The sequence below is a fragment of the Corvus hawaiiensis genome, chromosome 8 (assembly GCF_020740725.1).
Source record: "Corvus hawaiiensis isolate bCorHaw1 chromosome 8, bCorHaw1.pri.cur, whole genome shotgun sequence".
Taxonomy (NCBI): Eukaryota; Metazoa; Chordata; class Aves; order Passeriformes; family Corvidae; genus Corvus; species Corvus hawaiiensis.
This window is the reverse complement of record NC_063220.1, coordinates 5,877,000-5,899,631: the sequence shown is the minus strand read 5'-3', so window position 1 is coordinate 5,899,631 and position 22,632 is coordinate 5,877,000. Positions and strand designations below refer to the sequence as shown.

Below are 22,632 nucleotides of genomic sequence, written 5' to 3'. Positions count from 1 at the left end.
GTGTAAGCTCTTCCAAAGAAGACTTTCTCCATTGGTCCACAGGAGTTTGTTTTTTTTCTTCAGTTTTTCAGTTCCTTAAAAGCTTAGGAAATTAAGCATGCAAAAATATGTGTTAAAACAATGAGCACCTAAAATAGATTTTGAATTAAGGCTGCCTATGCAGCTTAAATTCATCTTTCAGTATATGTCAAATAATTAATTGTCTTCCCCAGGAGCCCTAATGCAGTCGGTTCAATAGCCTGAGTTAGTCTGGGGGTGGAACTGGGTTTTCTAATAAAGGAGCCTAGAATGGCTGACTCATTTATTGCATGAGGTAAAAAGGTATGTGATAAATTTAAATGGGGATTTGCAGCATCAAAGGAAATGGTCTCGGAGCCAAAGCAATTGAATAGCATACTAAGGAACTGAACAGGGATAGATCTTCTGTGATGACAGGCAAGTCACTTAAAATTAGTTTTTCACAGTTGGCCTCTAATTGTGCTTTTTCCATTTTCTGAGTAGTTGCCTTAAGATTTTTGAGTCTCGATTACCAACATGTCCAACTGAAGCAAATGGAAGATTGGCTTTGGACACAGAGAACAGCATATAAAGTTAAATACACAGAAAATCAAGTAGCACCAGTCAGTGGGTACTTTTTACCTTAATCTTCATATGTTTTAGTTCCCCATCTGCAAAACTGGCTCTCTGTCCCCCAGAGGTGGGGTGCAAATGGATCCATGAATACACTTGAGGTATTCAAAGGCTGCATTGGAGAATGTCACAGAAAGGTCCATGGGGAAATGAATCACTGTGTCTTCAGAGCAGGCCTGACTGGTGTGCAGTAAATACAGTCCAGGGCCACACACTGAACCAAAGGAGAGGACCAAACACTGAATAGCTGCTCATTATTAAGCACTGTCCGTCCTGTGCGCTGAATGAGGCAAAGGCCCTGTGGGAAAAGCAGTTTGCAGTGATGTAATTAAAGACTGTACCAGAATGCACACACAGTGAGCAGTGGCATTCAGGCTGCACCAACAACTTTAATTTAGGTTTTTCCTAGGTTTTGAGGCTTAGCTTTGCAACCTCAATCACGTTCCTTTAATAATTTGGGGTGCGTCGACGTAACACTGCAGCTGAATTCTTCCTTGTGGAATATTATGTCTTAAAAAAAAAAATATTCAGTAATCAAAAGTGAATGTGTTGCATTACTTCCTGTTTGCTCCCCATGCTGCTACGGATAATTGCTTCTTTCCTGCGGGTGGAATGAAGACTGTTGGAAGTCCAATGGCCTCAACCATGGGCTGCTTATTCAATGTGGCATGTAAGCAGCAGGGATTTCCTTGTCCCTGGCTGGAGACCTGCATACTTTACCTCTTCCATGCAAGTAGGATGAAATTAATCAGTGTTGGTTTTCTCAGCAAGCAATGAAATTTCAACCACTGCAATGTCGGAGGAGGAAGACTCCTCAAAGGGGACCAGGAGAAAATGCATGAATGAGAAGTTCCTGCCAAGACATGAACACTACACTTGAGTGTGTCTGAAACGTTGGGTGCAGAGAGTAAATAAGCCCCATGACAGGTCCAGCCTAAATACCCAGCACTTCCATGGCAAGTAGCCCATACTTTCACCGACCTTGGCATCGAGACGAGGATAATATTTTTGCAAGGATGAACGGCACTCAAACAATGTCTCTAATGTTTGAGTGTCGTTGCAAGCATGCTTTCCTTTCAGATCAGCCATGTGGCTCTTCGTTTCCATCCCTTTCCCCCTTTTCCTTTCAGAGAAGTACATTTTATGTGTCTGCTGAAGAGGAAATCCCTGTCTTCTGTAGAGTTCCTGGGCTGAGGACCCAGAAGACAGTGCGCCTCAGTCCTGGGAATGGAGCTGTTAACCCTTAGCTGATGGTTCTCTTCCAGCCTTGCGCACTGTGCTTAGTGTTCCCATATCTCACTCTCACAGGAGAAGCTACCCATCTCTAAAGTGATAATTACACACAGCAATCTTGAATTCTGTATTTTGAGAACTCCCAGCAACTGTTGCACTGACTGATGAGGTGACAGGAGCTGTCTATCCATGCACATGGACACAGAATATTGCTGGTGAAGCCACAGCTTGCTCCAAATATCTGTGCCCCAAAAAGCCATATACAGCATCTGCCCTACCCATTCTGGAGCTCAGCATGAAAGTACAAGCACAAGAGGCTACTCTGCTTGGTAGAATTGAAGGGGCAACCCAAATCTAAGTGGCTGCCCCATAAGTGATCCTTCTCCCCATGTCTGAGCATCCCTTCACATTTATGGCCTCAGAGCGGGTGCTTCACACAGAGGGAAGGTGGTGTCACCCAACCGAGAAAAGGCAGCGTGAGCTGTTGCACTGTTCTTATTTCTGGCCTCATCCACCTCACCTCCTCGTATGTTCTTGACAGAATAACTAGGGAATGGTTTCTCATGTAATTGTGAGGCTGCTTTACCACACCAGAGTTACTCGTTGCCGTGTGGCAGTCTGGTATTAAAGTTTATGCGATAACCAGATTAGATTTCAGTGTATCCAGGTGATATATTTGAGCAAAGAAATGTCTTAGTGGGTCAGCACCTGGCTGGAAGGGTGCTGGAGAGGGCTTCAGGCAAGCATTAGGATCTCAGTTACTCATTTATTTCTTCAGATCCAACATGTAGAAGAATCCTCTTCCAAGTGAGAACTGTCTAAATATGTTTTCAGTATCTAAATGCCCTATCACTGCTTATGAGACAGGCAACCCTACTTCAAGTTCCTGTTAATTTTGCCTTCTGTTCACTGAAATTATTTCAGCAACTTTGGAGCTGATAGTCTGGGCTTCTTGTTCTGCAGATCTGAACACCATTATTTTGTGTTGCTGGATATTTGTGGCTGTATGTTGAAATTTAGGAAACAAAATAGGGGAAAAACACTTCATAAGGGTAAGATGTTTTTCGTATCACAGTGTGAAAATAAACCAAGAAATGAGCAGGAAAAGAAAAGAGATAAACTGAAAAAATTCAAATACTAGAATAACTTCTAAAACTGCAAAAGTTTTCACATATTTTCCCTATGACAACCCAGTTTTCATAGGAATGAAGTGGAAGTTCTCTCTAAAATTGCCCTTTTGTTGTTGTTGTTTTTGTAGACCTAAGTAAGACTGTTCATGATTTTTTGTGTCTGGACACAAGCTGCCACACCCTCTGCATCCATCCCAGTAATTTTGTATGAAGGGATCCTTGGTACTGCAGACTTCTGTCAAAAAGGAGAAAAAAATACTTGCTACTGACAATCCCCCTCTTGCACAAGTTACTTTCAGTGCATTTGGAGTTTCTAAATGACTTTAAAATCTCTTTGCCACTCCACATATCAATTTTACTCAGCAGATCAGCTCCTTCACGCCCACTCAGAGGGGGCTGTCACTCAGCAGGCAGTCAAATCAGCCTGTCAATATAATACCATGTGTCTGTATTATTACAAATAAGCCACTTGTAGTTGAGCAAAAGATCCAATTAAGCGGTAATTTAGCAGTGTTGTCACAGGTCAGTGGTACCCCTTAAAGTTGTTGAGGATTGATTATGTTTTTCAGTATATTATTGTCTCTGATTGCTTATGTTGGTGGTAGAGCTTATTGTGCAATTTTTGTTAAAGGCTGGGATTGACAAACACATCTAAAATAAGTGGAGTTTCACCAGTGTGGAGTTTTGTTGTACTTGAAGCTTGGGGTTTCAAAACATCAGGAGAAAGAAAAATACCTAAGAAAATTTAGCAATGAAGTAATAACAAGTAATAGCATCTGCTATTCTGTTAAAGGATTCACTAATAAAATGGCTGGGATGCTTAGGACTTGCAGTGACTATTGAACAGCATGCAGAGTAAGTAATCCCTGTGAATGGCTTTATTATGTGCCTGTCAGTAACGTGTGCTGCCTAAATATGCGCTCACAGAGTGACTGTGCTGGTGGCTCTGTGCACTCTGCTGCTTACTGACCTGGTGGAAGTTTAGTCTTGAAAAAGGAAAGCTGCTTTTCTGTCTACCTGGGCTGGTTTAGAAATCAAAGAGTAGTTTTGCAGAAGTCTTTTCGTCTTAAGAAAGTGATTCACAAGATGTCTCCATTAGTTTCCTGGAATCGAGATGTTTATTTTGTGCTATGTACAACAGCAACAGTTCTGTAGATTTCATAACATTAAACATTCAAATTGCAACTTCTACTGAAATTTTCTTTCAGCATGTGTTACCCAGAATGTCACCAGGCAGGAGTCTAAATAACAGCGCTAGACATAAAATAAGTTTGGTATTTCAGTTAAAAACTTTCAGACTGGACGTAAAAGTCCCAAATAAAAAAAAATCTCAGTAGCTACGGTCTTTGAGAACAAATCATCCAGTTCTGTCATTCCCATCTGAGGCAGAACAAAATGAGAACAACTAAATGTTTGTTCCCCAAATTTCCCAGGGCGTTTCTGAGGTGAGTTTTCATATTTCTTTGAGGGATTTTTTTTCCAGTCCTCTGGCCTGGCCACAGAGACATTGTTGAAAGTCATTTAAGAAGATAAAGGCAAACTCCTTTTCTAGCCAGGGTGGTGGTCAGGGTTATGGTGTGGGCAGCCCTTCCCCTGGGGCTGCACAAGTACCACATGAAAGTGTGGGAAATGGTGGTGGGGCATCTTTTGTGATCAGTGTGAAGTAGTTTGGAAGCCCACCATGCCCTGAATACCTTTGTGACTGGCCACAGAGGCAACTGTTCAAACACTGTGCTTGGGAAACCTCACCAAAGGCATTGATCCAGGGCCATGTGCTTTTCAAGTGTAATTTATGGGAATGGAAAGCAGCTTACTACTAGTAATGGTAGTTTTTTGACTAGAAGTGTAGCACACCTGCCCATCTGTCAGTCAGCCAGTCCGTCTGTCTCCCTGCTCTTTTTTGCTTTTTGTTCCCTTTCTATGCACTGTTATTTTAACTGGCAGCCAAATGTAAAAGAAAGGATGTGTTTAAGAACATGGTACCTAATAATTTAAGTTTAAAAAAAAAAACTTTAAAATATTCCCCCTGCACATTCGCAATCCAGATTTCCTGGCGATTAATCCTGGTGCACGCACTTCCGCTGTCATGCTGGTGTTGACTGTGGAACTGAGAGACAGAGTGAGTGGTTTATTTGTGTAAACTGTGCTTGACAGAGGTGGGAAAACTAAGGTGGGCTTGATCAAAGAGCCACTGGAATTGATGGGAATCTTTCTGTCTGAGTTGGTCAGCGCATGGTGCTGATAACACCAAGGCTGGGGGTTCAATCCCCATATGGTCCATTCACTTGAGAGCTGAACTCAATGGTTGGGTTCCTTCCAACTCAGAATATTCTGTGATACTGTGATTTCAGCAGGTTTAATGAATGTCTTCATTACTGGCAGCAATTATTTGTTGTCTTTCCCCACACCCCATATTTCATACAACAGTATTTTTGCTTCTCTGACTGAGAGGCTCAAGCCTCTTAATGGCAAGCTCCATCTTCAGCTGAACCTTGACCCCGCAGTTTCTGCTTTTGGACATGGGGCTTGGTCAGTGACCGATACGGAAGGGATGCAGTTGCCTGAGCAAGTAACTTTTAGAAGATACCAGAAGTGTTGGGGGAGGGCTGGAATAACTCAGCAGAGTAGCTCAGATTTTGTCAGGATGAGATTTTGTCTTCCACTGGCAAACAGCCTGGTCTCAGGGCAGAGCATTTTCTCTTTGCCATCTGACTGTGGTCCTGGCACAAAGCTGGATGACCAAATGTCTCCCCTGTGAGAGCTGAGGGTCCCTCCCCAGGTTCTGGACCCCACTCATGTTTTCCTGTGCAGTGATTATATTGAGCTCACAGGATCTTGTTTGATCCTCCTCCTGCTGCTGCTACAAAAAGGGTGGGTGGGTTGTTATCCCTCCTGTCAAAATCTTTGTCCAAAATCAACAAAGCCACAAACGCGTTCTGGTTCAAGTACTCATGCAAACATGTTTATGCAACTGCTTGTAGGATTTGACTTTCAAATAGAATTCCATGAGCAAAAGCTTCAATACAGCTGCCTTCAAAAAACAAATGAGAAGATCCATATGTATCACTGAAGGGTATTTAACTGTGAGTTTGTTCCAGTATTCTCCAAGCATATTTTCCATATCAGTCCAACTGGACTGTTTCCATCTCCAGTGTAATGCTGCTGTGATGTGTGGAGTTTATCCCTGTAGCCTAATACCATGAAAAGAGTGGAAATAAGGGAAGATATACAAAGCAAACACTGTCTGCATCTGAATACTTACATTAGATGTTCGATGATAAGGAGATTAAATTTTGTTTATTTTAAAAAAGACAGCTGAAAAGCAAAGAAAATTAAGTTGGCAGGACTTAAAAGCAGTTTGGGGTAATTCCATTGTCTCAAGTAAGCTTGATTGCATTCCTATTTTTAATTAATTAAACTTAGATAGTCAGTGCCAGAACAACGCTTGCTGTAACAGCATAGATGAGGGTCTCCAAGTCTTTTGTAGAAAATCCTAAATTCAAATGGAAAAAAAAATAAACCAAGGCCAAAAAATGTGTTCTCCCCCAGTACTTCATATGTTAGGTCTAGAGCTTTCCTCAGCAATGAAGGACTGGTTTGAACTGCAGACTGGGATGAGCTGCTGTTTAGAATAAGGAATCTATCAAGCCATTATCTCGTCATAAGTCGTACATATTTCCATATTTTATTAAAAAATAAAGAAAGCAGATGAAATATTTATGGTTAGAGAGAGTGTGCTTTTGCCACCAGCAAGAGAACTTCATCACAGCCCTTGGCTTCAGAATTCCTGTCCAGCACCTGCACAGCTCCAGACCTGCCAAGATAAACACTCTCCAAGACAGAGGCTGCGTCGTCGTTTTTAATCTCTGTGAAGTGCCAGGTGAAGTTCTGGAGCAGTATAGTGGTTAATGTATAAAAAGACTCTGCTGTGCTCTCCTGGACTAAATTTCCGCTCCGGGAGTTTGCGTTGCAAGCCAAAAAACAGCCAGGAGCCACAGGGCCATCAGCAGCACTGGGGCTCCCACACTTTAATGGACTTCTTCTGGCCACGCTGCTCGGAGGGAGGCAGTGCCAGTAGCCCTGTTTTATAAATACAGCATGCCACTGAGGTCTGCAGGGCACAGAATATTAGTTGTGCTGGTAACTGAATTCCCACAGGAGCCTGGATGCTTGTATTAGGCTTTTATAACATAACTTACTGCCACAGTTTATAGGAATTTTTGAATGAACTGAAATGTGACATTTTTATTCCTGTCTTGTGCTCTCTAACCATCTGGCTTGCCTCACTTTTTAAATGCATTGCTGGAGACAGGGTGAATGGAGAGTCCTCAGCATCTTAATCACAGGTTTCCATTGTAAAACAGCCCCCCTCACCCCCCAAACAACCAAAAAACCCCCCAACCAAACAAACCCCAAACCCCAGAAAATAACAGACAAGAAGGACAAGGAACTTCTCTGCTCTTGCTTCCTCCCATTCCTGCAACATTCCCGAGCAGGCACCATGGAGATCCCTGTCTACATTACTGTAGTTTTTTGGTCAGGCTCTGCAATTTAAACAGCAATATCCCTGTTTCTTCATCTGAAATGGTCCCCTATTTTCAGCTTCTCAAAGAGAACAACCTGATATGTTTTGCACTGCAAGTACCTGGGTTCCCAGCAAAGTTCACAAAGTCCTGACTGGCCATGACATCTCCAGGACTAAAGACCATTGAAAAATAAGAGTAAGAATAAGAAGGTGATAAGAGGGTCTTCAGATGTGTTAACATGGCCCATCTTGGGGTTTTGCTTTTGAACAGAAGGATTATCTTTTGTATTGAAGCATTTTTATTAGAGATGGAAAACCATCATTTGTAGAATGTGAGAGCTGATGTTCCAGCTTTCCAGATTATTCTGAAATACAAGAGCAACACAGACACTGTTAATAATGCAATCAAAGCAATTTAAATCCTTTTAAAGCATCCACAAAGGGTCCTTTGATAAGAAGCAACTTTCATCAGCCTGAAAGACTAGGCAGTTTAGTGTGTGCTGTTTATTAAGTTTATACATAGACAGTGGTAATTCCACTTTTGGCTGGAGAAGAGCAGCAGTAAATTATAAGACATCTTTATAAGCACCAGTGTTAGACTTGCTGGTTTTAAATGAAAAATGTATTTATATTAATATAGCTCTAAATGGGGTTATTCAGTGCTTAAAGATGCAATTTGTTTTCCATTAGTACTCTGAATGGACACAAATAATTCTGTAGACCTTAAAGGCTTTGGTCTTTTTTTTGACAAAAAGGAGGAAATTGCTGCAAGTGCACAGTGTATGATGGGCTGTGAAAGTCTCTTTAGTTCAGTTGTGCTGCATATTTTTTAATCTTGCTCTTAGTTCCTGCCTTTGTCCTCCTTTTCATTGTGTGTCTCTGTAAGGAAACTTAAATGAAGAAAGCAAAGACGGGTGAAAAAAACAGAAGTTGTTTTAGATTTGGGCTGCGCTGAGTAGGATTTCTTTTAGCAACATCTCTCTAAGTTTGATTGAGGAGGGAGGTGTGCAATTTTGGGACCTCTCTAGCTGAAATTTCCATTGATCTCAGGGATGTTGGGCATCACTTTGACAGGCCCCAGCCCTTTGGAAAAACAAAGTTTTACTTTTGGTGTGCCAACAGTCTTAGGAGCTGACTGCTACTCCCGTGGGCTCCAATGCTGCTCCTATTGCCCAGCTGGAGTGTAGAGACTGAGGCATTCAAATGCTTTCTTCCTTTAATTTGGGGTGCTTTTTGTTGTTCTGGAACAAAGCACGTGAGAGGAAGAGAGCAGCAGACAAGTGATAGACTTGGAACATCTGAATGCTTTTGGGTCACCTTAGAGAAAAAAAATAAGGAAGGGAAGATGAATTCTAATCTTGGATCATTGAGCATGAGCAGGAAATGAACAATTAAGTCTTCCTGCATCCTCTTCGGGGGTTCCAGGTGTTGGTTTGTTTGTTTGTTTGTGGGGTTCTGTTGTTATTGTTGTTTCGTGTGGGCTTTTTATGGCAGCATAATTACTTTGCATTTGGATCTTACTCAGTTTTCATCTGATTTAATGCCAAGGATAGCAGGGATCCAGAGGTCAAGTCCAAATGTTCCCATGCAGCAGCGTGGTGCATGTCTTCTTGGCAATTCTCCATGCATTTCTTTGGAAAATCTGCTCTTGGGATTCCGTATGCTGGAAAATAAAACACTGTATTATGTACTTAATAGATAGTACATAAATACAATCCTTGGCCACACCAATAAATGGCCAAAAAGCTGAAAGGATGTTCCTGGCTTTTGTAGACTTGAAAAGTGAGATTTAAACTGAGCTTATCCCTCCCCACAGACATCTACAGGAAGAAGCCTCATCAGCTGATAGCAGGGGTTGGATTTGCAGCTCTTCAGAACAAGTTGCAGAAGTGCAACTTTTATAGCAGTCTCACTGAGACACCTGCATGTTACACTGAATATCAAGGGTTATCACCCAGTTTTGTATTTCAGCACTAACCCATCAAAACCCACAGGTATATTGCAAATGTGACAGAGGAGGGGGGATCTGGTCTCTGCATTTTCTCTCCAACATGGCTAAGGTGATATTTTAGCCAGCCAAAAAAATGCAAGGTATTTAAGTGAGAAATTAAGACAAAAATCTTCACAAGGTACAGGGAGGTTTTTATCTAATTAAAATATTAGATTTTCCCCCCTTTTAATTGAAAGTTGGGGATTTCAACATCAGCAACTCTATTACCTTGTGCTCAGTTTTTCACTTCATCGATGGTATGTTTTGACTGGTATGAAATTTTGTTAATAGGACTCTTTTTCTTAGGCATGGGCTCAGATATTTTTCAGAACCTTACCAGAATATCTGTTAGGGAACAAATTTGTCCATAGACTTTGAATGGTGACAGCATTACATGTGCAGGTGCAACTATTTTGGTTTGTTCCTTGTGCTGGGTGCTCTTGAAATTAGTATTTCAATACATAAGCTATGAAGTAAAGGGAAAAATGAGTCAGTCAAATTATGAATAAACATAATTTATCTTTATTTATCTTATGAATGTTAATTATGGCATTTTCTATAATACCTTTTCTATATTAATCTGTGTTGTTGCTCTGTTAGGAAGACGGAGAATTCACTTGCATTGTTTGCCAGAGATATTTTCTAAATAAAGAGTTTGGCGTCAGTGAGAGGTGTCTGCTTTCCCAGGACTTTGACCCACCCAGCTTTTCACCCCCATTTTGGGTGACTTTGCAGGTGTTAAACAGGATGGCGCTGAGGCAGGAGGGTTTGACTACCAAAGATATCACTCTTAGAGCTGTTTTAGTTACACTTCATCATCATAAGCATATGGTTTCACTTCCAAGTGTTTAACATTTCCATTTCCTCAGGAAATCATTCCTTCTATTTTTTAAACTTTTGAAACTGGATGGATATTTTTACTGGCAGGCAGAGCGAGAGCGACACAAGGCTCAGCCCCAGCCCAGGAGAGCCCCTGGCTGCAGTCCCCGCCTGCCTCGCCGTCCCTTCCCTCCTGCAGCAGCTCCTCAGCACGGCTCGGGGTGCTCCAGCCGCGTCTCTGGGGTGCAGCACTCTGTTAAAACACTTCTGCCTTCCTTGCTGTAATAAAACCATCCACTCCTTTTTCAGCTTTAGCTGAGAGACGTGTTTTTCTTTCTTAGTCCATTCCGGGCCCATGCATCCCAGGAATTGGTTGAGTGCAGACTCCTTTAGCTGACTTAGTGAGGCCAACGGCGAGATCAGGGCCTAAGAAAATAGTTTGTGTCACCTACAAAGAACGAAAGCATTTTCATCATGTACTTATTGTCCATGTTGGTACATCCAGCAGTTAAATGCACATGACAGAGCAGTGGGTGGCTCCAGGGCACTGCTCTGCCTGTTGTGTTTTCAGAGTGGTATTTCATTTGTGGTATTTCCTTTTTCCTCCTTACGAATGGGTCACCCTTCTCACGTGTTGGCCAAGTTCTGTAGAGCAGGAGGAAGCCTGTGCTTATCTCTTTTTTATGTTGTGCTTATCCACATATGTCATGGTGTTTAGCTGCTTGTTTTCTTTCCCTGCTGTGCTATGAAGTACAGGTATGGATGTGCAATTTGCACACGAATTTAGCTGGTATCACTGGCCCTTTGAGTAGAAGATCATCCTCTGCTACCTTGGGTGTCACCACATCATAACAACTTTATGGTAAAGTTAAACAAACTGCATTTTGTACAGCCAGCATTGTCACTGTGCATCAAATAGTGCTGTACAAGAGAAAATATGGGCCAAACCAGCTGATTATTGTGTTTGTTCCGTTCTGTTTTACTCTGTTATGAATGCAGACAGTCTCATTTTTTGCAGTGCTGGTTTGGTATGGGGAAGCTTGCTGTGGGTCTGGGCTTCTTTGGGGATTGAGTCCTGCCACCAGGCAGGCTGTGTGCTGCTGGTATTTGGGGTGTACATTTTATGCATACCCTCACAAGAGTGAGTTAGTCAAGGCAGCAGAAAACAGCATCAGGTAGATGTAGTTAAACCTTCACACTTCCCAGGAGAGCTCACCTGAGCTGCTGAGCCTCTGGCTTCATGCCAGCCTCTGAGATGTTGTGAGTGGCTGTTTTGATCCACTCTCCTGACTCCTTCACTTCCCTTAGCGCTGTACGTGTCTGCACATCCCTTCAGCAATTACTCCCTAAAAATGCCACTTGGTCAAGCAGCACAAGCTGGTACCCCCCACAGGGACACCCCAAGGCTGCTCCGTGTCCCAGTGATCCTGCTGGTTTTCCCACCACATGTATCAGTGCCGTGATGTTCCGTGCTGAAGGCTTCAGCTCAGGCAAACAAACCAGTGCCGGGGGAAGGCTGCTGATAATTAGACTGGAGGTCAAGTTAGGATTTACACAGTGATTTTGATCCAGTTTTACTTGTGAGAGAGTATCAAAACATTGCAGTCTTCTCGATAGATTGAGTGATACCCTGATCCACAATGGAATGGCAATGCCAGCAAAAAATGATGCTGGTACATGGTTCCCAACTGCTTCAGAAGACCAGACCCAAGCAGGACATTTGTTGCAGTGGGGATACTGCAACACGCATATATCAAACCAGGAGTCCCGTGGAAAGAAAATATATATGGACAGACAGATTCTTGCTAGATGTTTCAGAGATGTTTATTTCTCCAGCCGCATGGCCGGAGCTCTGCCCAGGAACTGTTCCAGTCACGGGACCAAGGGTCCTTCTGCCCGCGCAGGGAACACAAACCAACCAATGGGAACGAGGCTGAGCAGGGGCAGGGAAGCCCCGTGTCTGTGCCCTCAGGGCCCCTCTCCCAGGGCTACACGGCAGGGGAGGGACCCCAACACCTCACCCGTTTTATTTTAATAAAAGGAGAATGAAAACAACTGGATAAACATAACAAGAACAGTTTCAAAACAAAACAAGCCACCCTCCTGAGTCTTTAAATGTCCAAACAGATTCTCTGGAACATCTTAGGGCTGACAGAAGGGAGACAGAACTCTGAGCATGCTTTGTGGGGAAACTGAGGCAGGAGAGGGTTTAACTTCTTCCCTCCCCCTTTTCATCCCCCACTTGGCATTGGAAAGGGATTTTTGGGGAAACAATTGGCAAAAGCATGGTTTTGTGAGGAAAACCATGGATGAAAAAACGGATTGGGAATACACTGGGGGTAATAGGACATAGGGTAAAAGGGAAAGGTGGGATTAGGAAAGGGAAACTGTAGGGGGGACTTACAATGGAGATACTGTCTAACATGACTACGATTTTTTGCATATATACTGCCTTTTACAGGAACACCATCAGGCCCAGTGACCTGCGATGCTTGTAACCCTTTTCTCCCTAGTACAATATTAAATTCCACCACCTCTCCATCTCCCAAGCTTGGGATCCATTTTTCAGGGTTATTCTTTTTAATAGCAGTTCTATGCACGAATATGTCTTGCTGGTTGTCACACCTTGTTATAAAACCATAATTTTGCTTAACATTATACCATTTTACTATCCCTAAGGTCTTAGTTGCTATGATCTTTTCCTTTTTCCGAGTGGCTGCTGTTTTCTGTCTCGCTGCGTCTTTGCTGTCTCTTTCGGTCGCTCCCGTGTTGGAATTGTCGGGGCTGCTGGTGCCTGCGCGCTCTTCCCGGGGTCGCGTTCGGGGCTGTGCGGGCCGGGCCGGGCCGTGCCGCTCAGTTCTCCGTGTGTCGCCTCCTCTGGTCGCAGCTTCGCTGCCGCTGTCGGGCGCTGCACCCACGTCTCGGCCGGGCCCCCGAGCGATGACCCCCCCGCGCCCTGCTCCAGCGCGCGTGTCGGCTGGGCGCGGCTCCGTTCCACCGCCACCGCCGCCTGCCGCCGCCCGCGCGCCGCCCCTCTCGGCCGGGCGTTCCCGGGGCTCGCTCCACCACGTGCTGCACGGGGCCATTCGGGCACCGCCGGGTCCCGCCGCGCCTCGCTCCGCCACCGACACTGCGGCTCGCGTGGCTCCGCCCGCGCGCGGGAACTGCCTCGCTGCTGCTCGCAGAGCGCTCGGCGCACGTGGCCTGGGCCGCACGGTCCCTGCGCCAGGATTCCCTTCACCAGGACACAGCTGACATTGCTCAACAGTCTCGGTAACTAAATAATATTCACGAAAATATTCTTCCATCGGCATATATTTTGACTCCAGTATTAACTGTGTCCAAACGGTTTTCCAAAAGCCCTTGGTAAGAATTAAATCCCAAGAAACATAGAAAAAGTTCTTAAACAACCATGCCAGGAAGTGTTTCAGTTCTTTTTGAGCTTGAATCAAGCTAAAATTTACAAATGGTTGTTCAAGAATCATTTTAAGTTTAAGATAAATGTCCATATGCGGCTCTGAGAGCCAAGAGTCTTCCCACGGTTCCTCCATAGTTTAGATATGGAATAGCAAAGCAAAACCAAGAAGAGGAATCCAAAGTTTCCAGGGTTTACTCACACAAATCAGTCGCTTAGGGATCGGGGATCGTTCCGCTCACAATTCCCCACCATTATGTTGCAGTGGGGATACTGCAACACGCATATATCAAACCAGGAGTCCCGTGGAAAGGAAATATATATGGACAGACAGATTCTTGATAGCTGTTTCAGAGATGTTTATTTCTCCAGCCGCATGGCCGGAGCTCTGCTGAGGAACTGTTCCAGTCACGGGCCCAAGGGTCCTTCTGCCCGCGCAGGGAACACAAACCAACCAATGGGAACGAGGCTGAGCAGGGGCAGGGAAACCCCGTGTCTGTGCCCTCAGGGCCCCTCTCCCAGGGCTACACGGCGGGGGAGGGACCCCAACACAGGACCACACTGAATTAAAAGCACATTTCAGCTATCTCCAACCTGTGTCTCCAGTGACCACCCTGGAAGTGCTTCAGGAATCAGTTCCTGCAGTAGAGCCAGGTGCAGCACTGGGCAGGCTCCCTCCTTCCCCTTATAAAAGGCAGCCTTGGGTGCTCCTGCCCACTGTCACCCATGTCACCCAGCTACAGGGCAGCAGTCCAACACCTCATAGAGCATTTTCTTTTCAGGACAAATGTACCCACAGGTTGGTGAGGCCCTGGCACAGGTTTCCCAGAGAAGCTGTGTATTCCTCATCCCTGAAAGTGTTCAAGACCAGGTTGGATGAGGCTTGGAGCACCCTGGGATAGTGGACAGTGCCTCTGCCCATGGCAGGGGGTGTGTGACTAGGTGATCTTTAGGATCCCTTCCAACCCAAACCATCCTGTGATTCTATGATGATTCTGTGAAGTCCAGGTTTTGCAGAACATGGTCCCCAGGGCACAAGCTGAGATGAGCTGGGTGCCTTCATGGCAAAGGTGAGCTCCATCACAGATGTGTGCCTGCATCCATGGAGTAGGAGGAGCTGAAGGACGTGACGGGGCCAGAGCAAAGGGGGACTCAAAGACATTGCAGGAGCAACTCCAGGCCCAAGAGAGAAGTAACCAAGGCACTAGCAACTTGTGTGGGTTTCGTATGTCTGTTTGCAGTGCTGTGTTATGTGTTTAGAAGCTGGTTGTTTCCATAATAACAGCAAGTGCCATATGGCAGCGAGGAGGGTGGTGAGAAGAATGCCTAAGGAAACACAGTATGTTGTTTGACATGTGTGTACTTGTAGAGGAATAACGTGTCTCAAGCAAGTATTGCTGCTCCAAGCAGGCTGGGGGATTTTCTGCTCTCACCAGAAAAATATCCAAAGCCCTTGGCATTTGTGCTGGTGCAATGCCAGTTAATGACACCTGCCCTTCATCCATATTCTCCTGCTGATAGTCCTTGTGGTGGGCAAAGAACCTTTTGCTTTGCTGTGAGTGATGGTTCTGGATGCACCAGCACAGGGGAATGGCATTTAAACATGGCTTTTGAGGAGAAATACAGTTCTGTAAGGAGTGCTGTGTGAAACTGAAATGAGCCAGATGCCATCTGCTCCATCCATTCCTTAATGCTCAGCAATTAAATAGCAGAAATTTTGAAACCTTTGAAAATGCATAGTTTATTATAATTGTTTAATAGAAAGCGGGCTAAGCACTTCCAGAGATATGGGGCACTTCAGTGCATATCTAGGAAGCATCCAGGAAAGTCTCCACAAATTCCAGCTTTTTCTACCCTTTAATGCATGACTCATATTTCAAGGACTTGTAATTTGCTCCCCACATTCCCACCAATGCCACCAGCCCGAGCTGTACCTTTGCATACATTTCCACCACAGAAAAAAATGAAATTATTTTTTCATAATAGCTGAGTGGCTTTTGCTTGACCTTTACCAACATCAGCCCTACAAAATTCAGCCTCTCTTAATTGAGTCTTAAAGCCATTAATTATATTTGTATTTGGATACCTGAAACGTGGTGGCAGGGAGAAGGAGTTTGTTTTGTTCTGGGGTAGTAGTCCTGCACTCACTTGCAATGCTTTAAACTCATGAGCAACCCAGAAGGCAGACCTCTTCTCATTTTCATGCTTCTCTTCTTCTCTTTATTGTCTCCAGAGAGAGATTACTGCAGCATATGTGAAAAGCAGCCCATCGGAAGGCTTCTCTTTCGGCAGTTCTGTGAAACTCGGCCCGAGCTCGAGTGCTGCATTAGGTTCCTCGACTCGGTGGTAAGTCAATTCTTGTGGTATTTTGGGGTGCTTTGCAGTGTTCCCCTGACAGAGGAGACTCCTCTGACCCCAAGAAATCACTATTTCATGGGATTTTGTGTCTAAAGTGCTGGAGCAGGCAGTGGAGAGGGCTGGCCCCAGCAGCAGCCCGGCACTGCTGGCGGTACAGGGACACACGGGGCTGGTGCCAGCCTTGGGGGATGTGAGCCACCAGAGAGGGGTAGGACAGTCACCCCCCACAGTGCTGCTGTGGCCTCCCTTCATGTCGACACCCAAGCACTTGAGCTACTGTGAATAATGTCTTCTGATGGGGGTGTAAGCCTGCAGTGCTGGGAGGCGCTGGGAGGAAGGGGAAAGTTGAGAACGGACTGACAAGAGAGGATGGGGAGTGTAATAACCCCAGGATCTCTTACCAAGCCTTTTCATCCCTATAGCTCAGGATGATTTACAAAGGATATCCTGATAATCACCCTATTTTTTCAAATAGGAGAACAGAGGCACAAGGTACAGAAATAACTTGATTGAGGTCACTGAGAAACAAATCTGCTCCATTTTCCACCCCAGTGAGCCATCATTTAACCCAGCCACTGAGCATCACCCCCAAGCCCTGGGGGACCTGACACCATTTCCCAGTCTGGCAGCACTTGGCCATGTGTACTGCCAGCTGTTCACAGTGGAAAAGTCTCTCAGTGACTTTTTGTGCTGGGAACCTTTGGAAGTGGAGGGTATTGATCAGCCAAAAGGTGAAATGGTACCAGAGAGGAAGGTGAACTTGTCCCTTGTGAGTGCCCGTGGGGTCCCGCTCCCTGGCTAACACTGACAGTCAGAAGCAAAACAATGCATACCAACAGGAATAAAATTGCTTTGTTTGCACCATGGTGAAGCTATTCTGAAGTACAGGGAAATGTGAGGATTGCACTGAAGCTGTAAAAGTAACAGTCTGGAGAGGACATGTGGTCTCTTAAGGTTTGTGTTACTCCTGCAGTAACTACAGCAAATCTACAGCATCACAGAAAGTGTTGGACAAAGTCCTATTTGAATCATGAATCTGGTCATGACTTCCACCTGTTGCTCCCAGCACGGCTTGGGATTTTCTCTGGTGAAATGTGTAGCCATCAAGGAACACAAAACACGTGGCAAACACTCTGTGCAGCTGTGCTCAAGGCCAGCAGGCAGCAGGACACATTGTGTACCCTGAATGTGTTTGTCCTGCACTGAACCAGTATTGTCTAGTGAGACAATCTAGTAACAACCTACCAACATCCTTGTGAGAGACTAAGCTCTCTCACACCTTTGCAGATGCCACTGATGAAACACCACACACCCATCTGGGGGGAGGCATCCCCGCAGAAATGCCACATCAGCTGTGCCACCTGCAGCCCCAAGATGGGCAATGGCACCTGCAGAAATCCTTTGGAATACAGCCACAAAAGACTGCTTGGAAGTGGTTTTAAATTCAGACAGAAGTGGCAGAGCCATGCTCAGTTTGGAGGGGATTAGCGGGGCTCTGTTCCATTCTCTTGCTGCCCCGCAGCTGCAGGCTGGTTCCAGCAGTGCCCAGGGGCTGTGGAGGAGAAGCCCCCACTGTGCAAGCCCTGCATGCACTCAGGGCATGCCACTGACAGTGGGAACAACATCTGGGCACAAGGAAAACATCTGTTTCCCCCAGTGCCACTGGCCCCAGGGCACTGTGTGACAGCCTTGGCTGCAGTGCTGCCAGAGCCTCTCCGTCACGCCGGCTGCCCGGCCCGCCTCCGGCTCTGGGAATTGAGGGCACTGTGTCATTTCATCCTCCCAAGCCCTGTGCAGCCGTGACAAGCACTGGGACTCGGTGTCCTCCTCTCATCCATGCAACACAGGCTGCACTCCTCCTGCAAAAGCTTGTGTTGGCACTGGGTTTGTTTTAAAGGTCTGTCTCCGAGCAGTCCCGAACTGATATTCCCAAATCCTTTTGCAAAGGTGTGCTTTGCACCCACCCCAAGTTGCTTTTGCAGACTGGAGCTGCCCTGTGTACCTTTACTGGGCCAGTGGTCTGTTCCCAGTTAGGCTCAGACTGGCACTATGAGGATTTGATAAACAAAATGCCTGGCTGGGTGGAGGTTTGAATCCTTATCTTTCTCTCTTCTTTTTAACGCTAATTAACAGCAGTCTCCTTTGTTTATTGATTTCAAATTCTGTATAAACTTGCTCCCAGCCCTTGAAAATCCCTGGTTTAGGCAATATTAAGGTCAAGCAACACAGCCTATAGCCATTAAATTGGATGATTGCTACTGAAATTTGCCCAGCGGGGTCACACTCTGTTTAGTGAGTAGTGGGATTCAAGCCAAGCCCTATGTTAGGCAAAAAAAGCCCTATAATGAGACCAGGAGTCTGATTTTACAGCCCCAGTCTGAGACCACCAGGAATGTGAAACCTTTTCGAGACCACCTGCTGTAACAAGCAGGAAAAGCCAAGAGCCTTCATTTTCTTTTGTCTTAGTTATTTTTCTAACATGAGATGCAAAAATTAGCTTTTGTGTAATGTCAAATAAAGGGAAAAGATAAAAGGGGATAATATTTAGTTCATGAGAGACTCACAGAGCTTTTTGCACAATGAAAGGGAGGACCACCTCTCTTTTTCAGAGCCCATCTAAGTGCCTTTACCAGGTCACAAAGTCACTGGCAGGAGCCAGTCTTTGATGCCTCCCAATTTTTTATACAGTTTTTTAACTCACACACTCCACTGTCTGCAAGGAAAGAAGCAATGGGGGCTTCTGGGTGAAAACCAGAAGCTGAGTCAGACATTAAACGACCTACCAACATCCTTGTGAGAGACTAAGCTCTCTCACACCTTTGCTTCCAAAGGCTGGTAGAATCATCCAGACCTTGCAGACCAGAATATGTAAAGAGACTAAAAAATCCCCTCTTGACTGGACATTTATGTCAGCTGTTGTGTGAAATAACTAACCTGGTCTGATGTAGTCTTCTGCAAATCTGATTATGGCAGGATTTGGGGATTTTTGTCTGTTAAACAGTTGTTAAGCTGCTTTCTGAAGGAAAAGGATTTGTATCACTAAATTCTGCATGCATGTAGGTGTGTAGCTGTCAGCTCCCTCTGAAACCTGTGAATACCTTGGCCAATTTCAACCAGTAGTTGAGATGAAATTGCTCAGAGGCATAAAGTCTTTACATGTTTTCTGAGAGCAGTCTTTGGGTAATTAGTCACAATCAGTTGTAGGCCAGACTAACATGGCATGTGGTTTGTAAGCAGTAGGCCCCAACATTATATGATAACAGCAATGGGAACAAAGAGATGCAGAGCTTTGCATCACAGCACTGCTGGAGCTGTGGCTGTTTGGTTCCCACTGCTGCTGTGGGACCAGTGAGTGCTTGTCAGTGTGTCTGTCTGTCTGTCTGGGAAATGGAGCAACAGCAACCCCTTCTCCCAGCTGGCACAAAGGGCTGTAAGGACAGACAGCCATCTCTTGCTGCGGATATTGTGCAGACAAACTCATGACAGAGGTGCTGATTGCCGAGATAAAATACCCACCCAGCACCCATGTGGCTCTGAAGGCATCGCGTGCTTATCTGGGTGCATGGAACCACAGAGATCTCCCTTGAACAGCTCACCAAACCCTGATGTAGCCATTGAGATGGAGGAACTATGTGAACATAAACTATTATGGTTAGATGGAGATGGTTTATGATTAAATCAGCTCCTCTAGAAGCCCTTACCCAAGGAATCATGCACAGCCCTGAAGCACACTTTGCTCTGCTTACAAATATTTTAGCGACATCGTTCAACTTCGGAGCTGTTGAAAGACAGCCATTAAAATGAAGTGTGACGAGCTGTGTTTCCTGTGCTGAAAGGCAGATCAGTGAGCAGGGAAGGTGCTAGCAAGAGGTGTTTCCTTCTCCACAGCCAGTGCCTCCAGCACAAGAAGGTGGCAATTCAGTTCAGCAGGGACCTCTTGCTCCTCTCCCCTTCTCAACAGCACATTCCCAGGGTGCCAGCTCCTGACATTTCCTTCTCCTCTCCTGTGATTTTATTTGCCATTATAATGAAGACTTCAGACCCAGATTTAGGTTGACTGGAGGAGAATGTGGACAATTTTGGTCATTATTTTCTCTCTAATGTGAACAATATTAGGTTTTTTTTGCACTGAAGTCCCACAAAAATACACCCTCTGGTGGAAAATAGCCTTGTTGCCTCTTTTGCCTCTTTCTGCTTGTGATATCTGGGCTCAGGGGCCAGGGTGAGAGGCACAATCTCCTCGGGTGGACTTTTCAGCTGAACGCCTCACTAGACATTGCACTTATCTGGGGTGAAAGGATGAGTGAGCATCCATTTAATGCCATTTGTGAAAACCCTGTCTTGCTGTTAGGGAGATTTCGTTTGGTTAAGTCCCTTTCGTGGTATATAAACCATCTGTGTATGTGTGTCTTAAAGCTGTTCAGGCTTTTTCCATCAGAAATGCCAGTTTGTTGATATCAACAAACTCATTAACTCAAAATGTGTTTTTAAACAGTCAAAAGGACTCTTTTTGCCCTGCCTGTAAGTATGAAAAATGTGGTTTCAAGTTCACTTTTCATTTAGAAATGCGAGTTATTATGAATCCCAGCTGTTTGGGGTTTGCCTTCCAATTTTCAGTCACAGATTTTAAATCTCCAGCAGAGGCAAGTGCAAGGACAGCCACTGAGGACAGAGCAATAACAGGGCAGAGCCTGGAGTCTGAGAAAGGAGTGAGCAGAGAGAGATTCTGGGGATAACAGAGGATGGAGCTGAGAAAGTGGAGGTGTAAAATTGGGACTGAAATGCCAATAACCTCCTGCAGATGCTCAAAAGGTGATTCCACTGTTCCTGACTTTTACCAAGAAGCCCAAACTGCTCTGGTGGGAGTGTCTGTTCCCATCTCCATCTCCTGGTGGGTACAAGGGATGATGATTCCTGTGGCCATGCCGCGCTGCCACAGGCAACCATCAGCTACCTGCTGTGGGAGAGCATCCTCCCAGATCTGCAGAGAGATCTCTTTGGATGTGTTTTTCCATTTGCACATATTTTTAAGACATGCAGTTTCAGGAGCTCAAATAATATTTAAGATGTAAATCAAATACTAGATAAATTGGTGTGTCAGAATTAATGTGAGCCCGCTGTGGGGTCTCTGTGTCATTGCCCTGGTAGTTCTCCATCCATCACAGGCAGCCTCCAGCCCCCAAACCTGAGCTGTCCCTGAGCCTGTGGCCCCATCCCACAGCCAGTCACAGGCTAGGTGTTGCTCCCTTTCCCAGCTGAAGAGCATTTTTTCCATCTGATCTCTCTCAGCCCATCCTGAGGGCAGCTGCTCCAAAGGGAAGGATGCTTGGCACCCCCATTCCTCCATCCAGCCAGGAGTCCTTCTGTGGAAGAAGGAGCCACCAAAGTAATACTACCTCCAAAACAGCAGCCAGAAGAAAAGTTAGCAGCAAGCAGTGGCCAGCCCACATCCTCTTGCCATTTGGACTGAAAGATCTGTGCCTGCCCACAGAAAGAGCCTTCCCTGCAGCTTGTCCCATGGAGTCAGGGTGATCGTAAATCCTCCCCTCATTTATGGGCTATGAATAGGGCCCTGTCTGACCTAACTAGGGCATGGAGAAGCTATTAGACTTCGGAGCAGGAGCCTTGAAACACATGCCTGGATTCATCAAAGGAATAATGGAAAATATTTTGTTCCACATGGATTTTAAGTAGCGATGTTATTTCTAGAAATTAGGGATTTGCGTCCCTAATGTAGCCATGCTTTTGAGTATTGAGAAAGAAGGGGAGATACCTTGTGATTTAAGCACAAGACCAGGAGTTGAGGACCTTGATGGCTTCCCAGGCAGGTGGCAGAGGGAGCATGGGGACATCCCTGTCTATCTCCTGTAATAACAGGTCACAGCTGAAAATGTACCAGGGTCTGTTGCTGAATAGCTCAAAAATGGCACTGAAGGGAGAAATAATAATGAACTTAGGAACAAAATGGAACAGGCTTCTAGTGCAGATCCACAGTGAAAGCAACACTGTGCACAGTTGGAGCTTATGGTTCCTTCTCACATCCTCACTTGTCTGTCACTTCCCACCTTCGCCACCACCATGTCACATTTCCTGGGAATGTCAAATGCAAGTATAATTAAACTTTCCTTTTATTCTTTGCTGTCTATCTTGAGACAGAATGAGATACTCTGTATCTGTATAGGTGTGCACTTAGCTCTGCATATGTTGGATCCCATCAGGAATTGGGTTTCAAGACATCCAGTTCTTGCTGAATTTTTGTCTTGTGGTCTGTCCTGTTGTACAGTTCCAATGAGATGTAAATGTTATAGGTTATTTGTGGCAAAAAGGACATCAAATTTTTTGACAGTTCCCTGGTGCACTTCAAATAGCAGATGATGGCTTGTAATCAGGTTTTATTTGCTAGGGAGCCAATGTATTATCAGAGTTTGAAAGCAAATGAAGGAGAGAGAAATCATGGAGAAAAAGGCTGCTAAGATGCTGTAAGCATTTCAGAGTTCCTGTACTTTAAGAGCTGAAATGACCCATACTCAGA

The 22,632-nt window shown here is 45.1% G+C and overlaps 1 protein-coding gene across 1 annotated transcript in view; it reads left to right on the top strand.

Moving 5' to 3' along the window:
* Positions 1-22,632, top strand: part of GRK5 (G protein-coupled receptor kinase 5) — a 157,395-nt gene that overhangs the window by 82,122 nt on the left and 52,641 nt on the right. Inside the window, exon 3 of the mRNA XM_048310974.1 lies at positions 15,976-16,088. Coding sequence (XP_048166931.1) covers positions 15,976-16,088 — 113 coding nt within the window. The remainder of the gene's footprint in view (positions 1-15,975; positions 16,089-22,632) is intronic.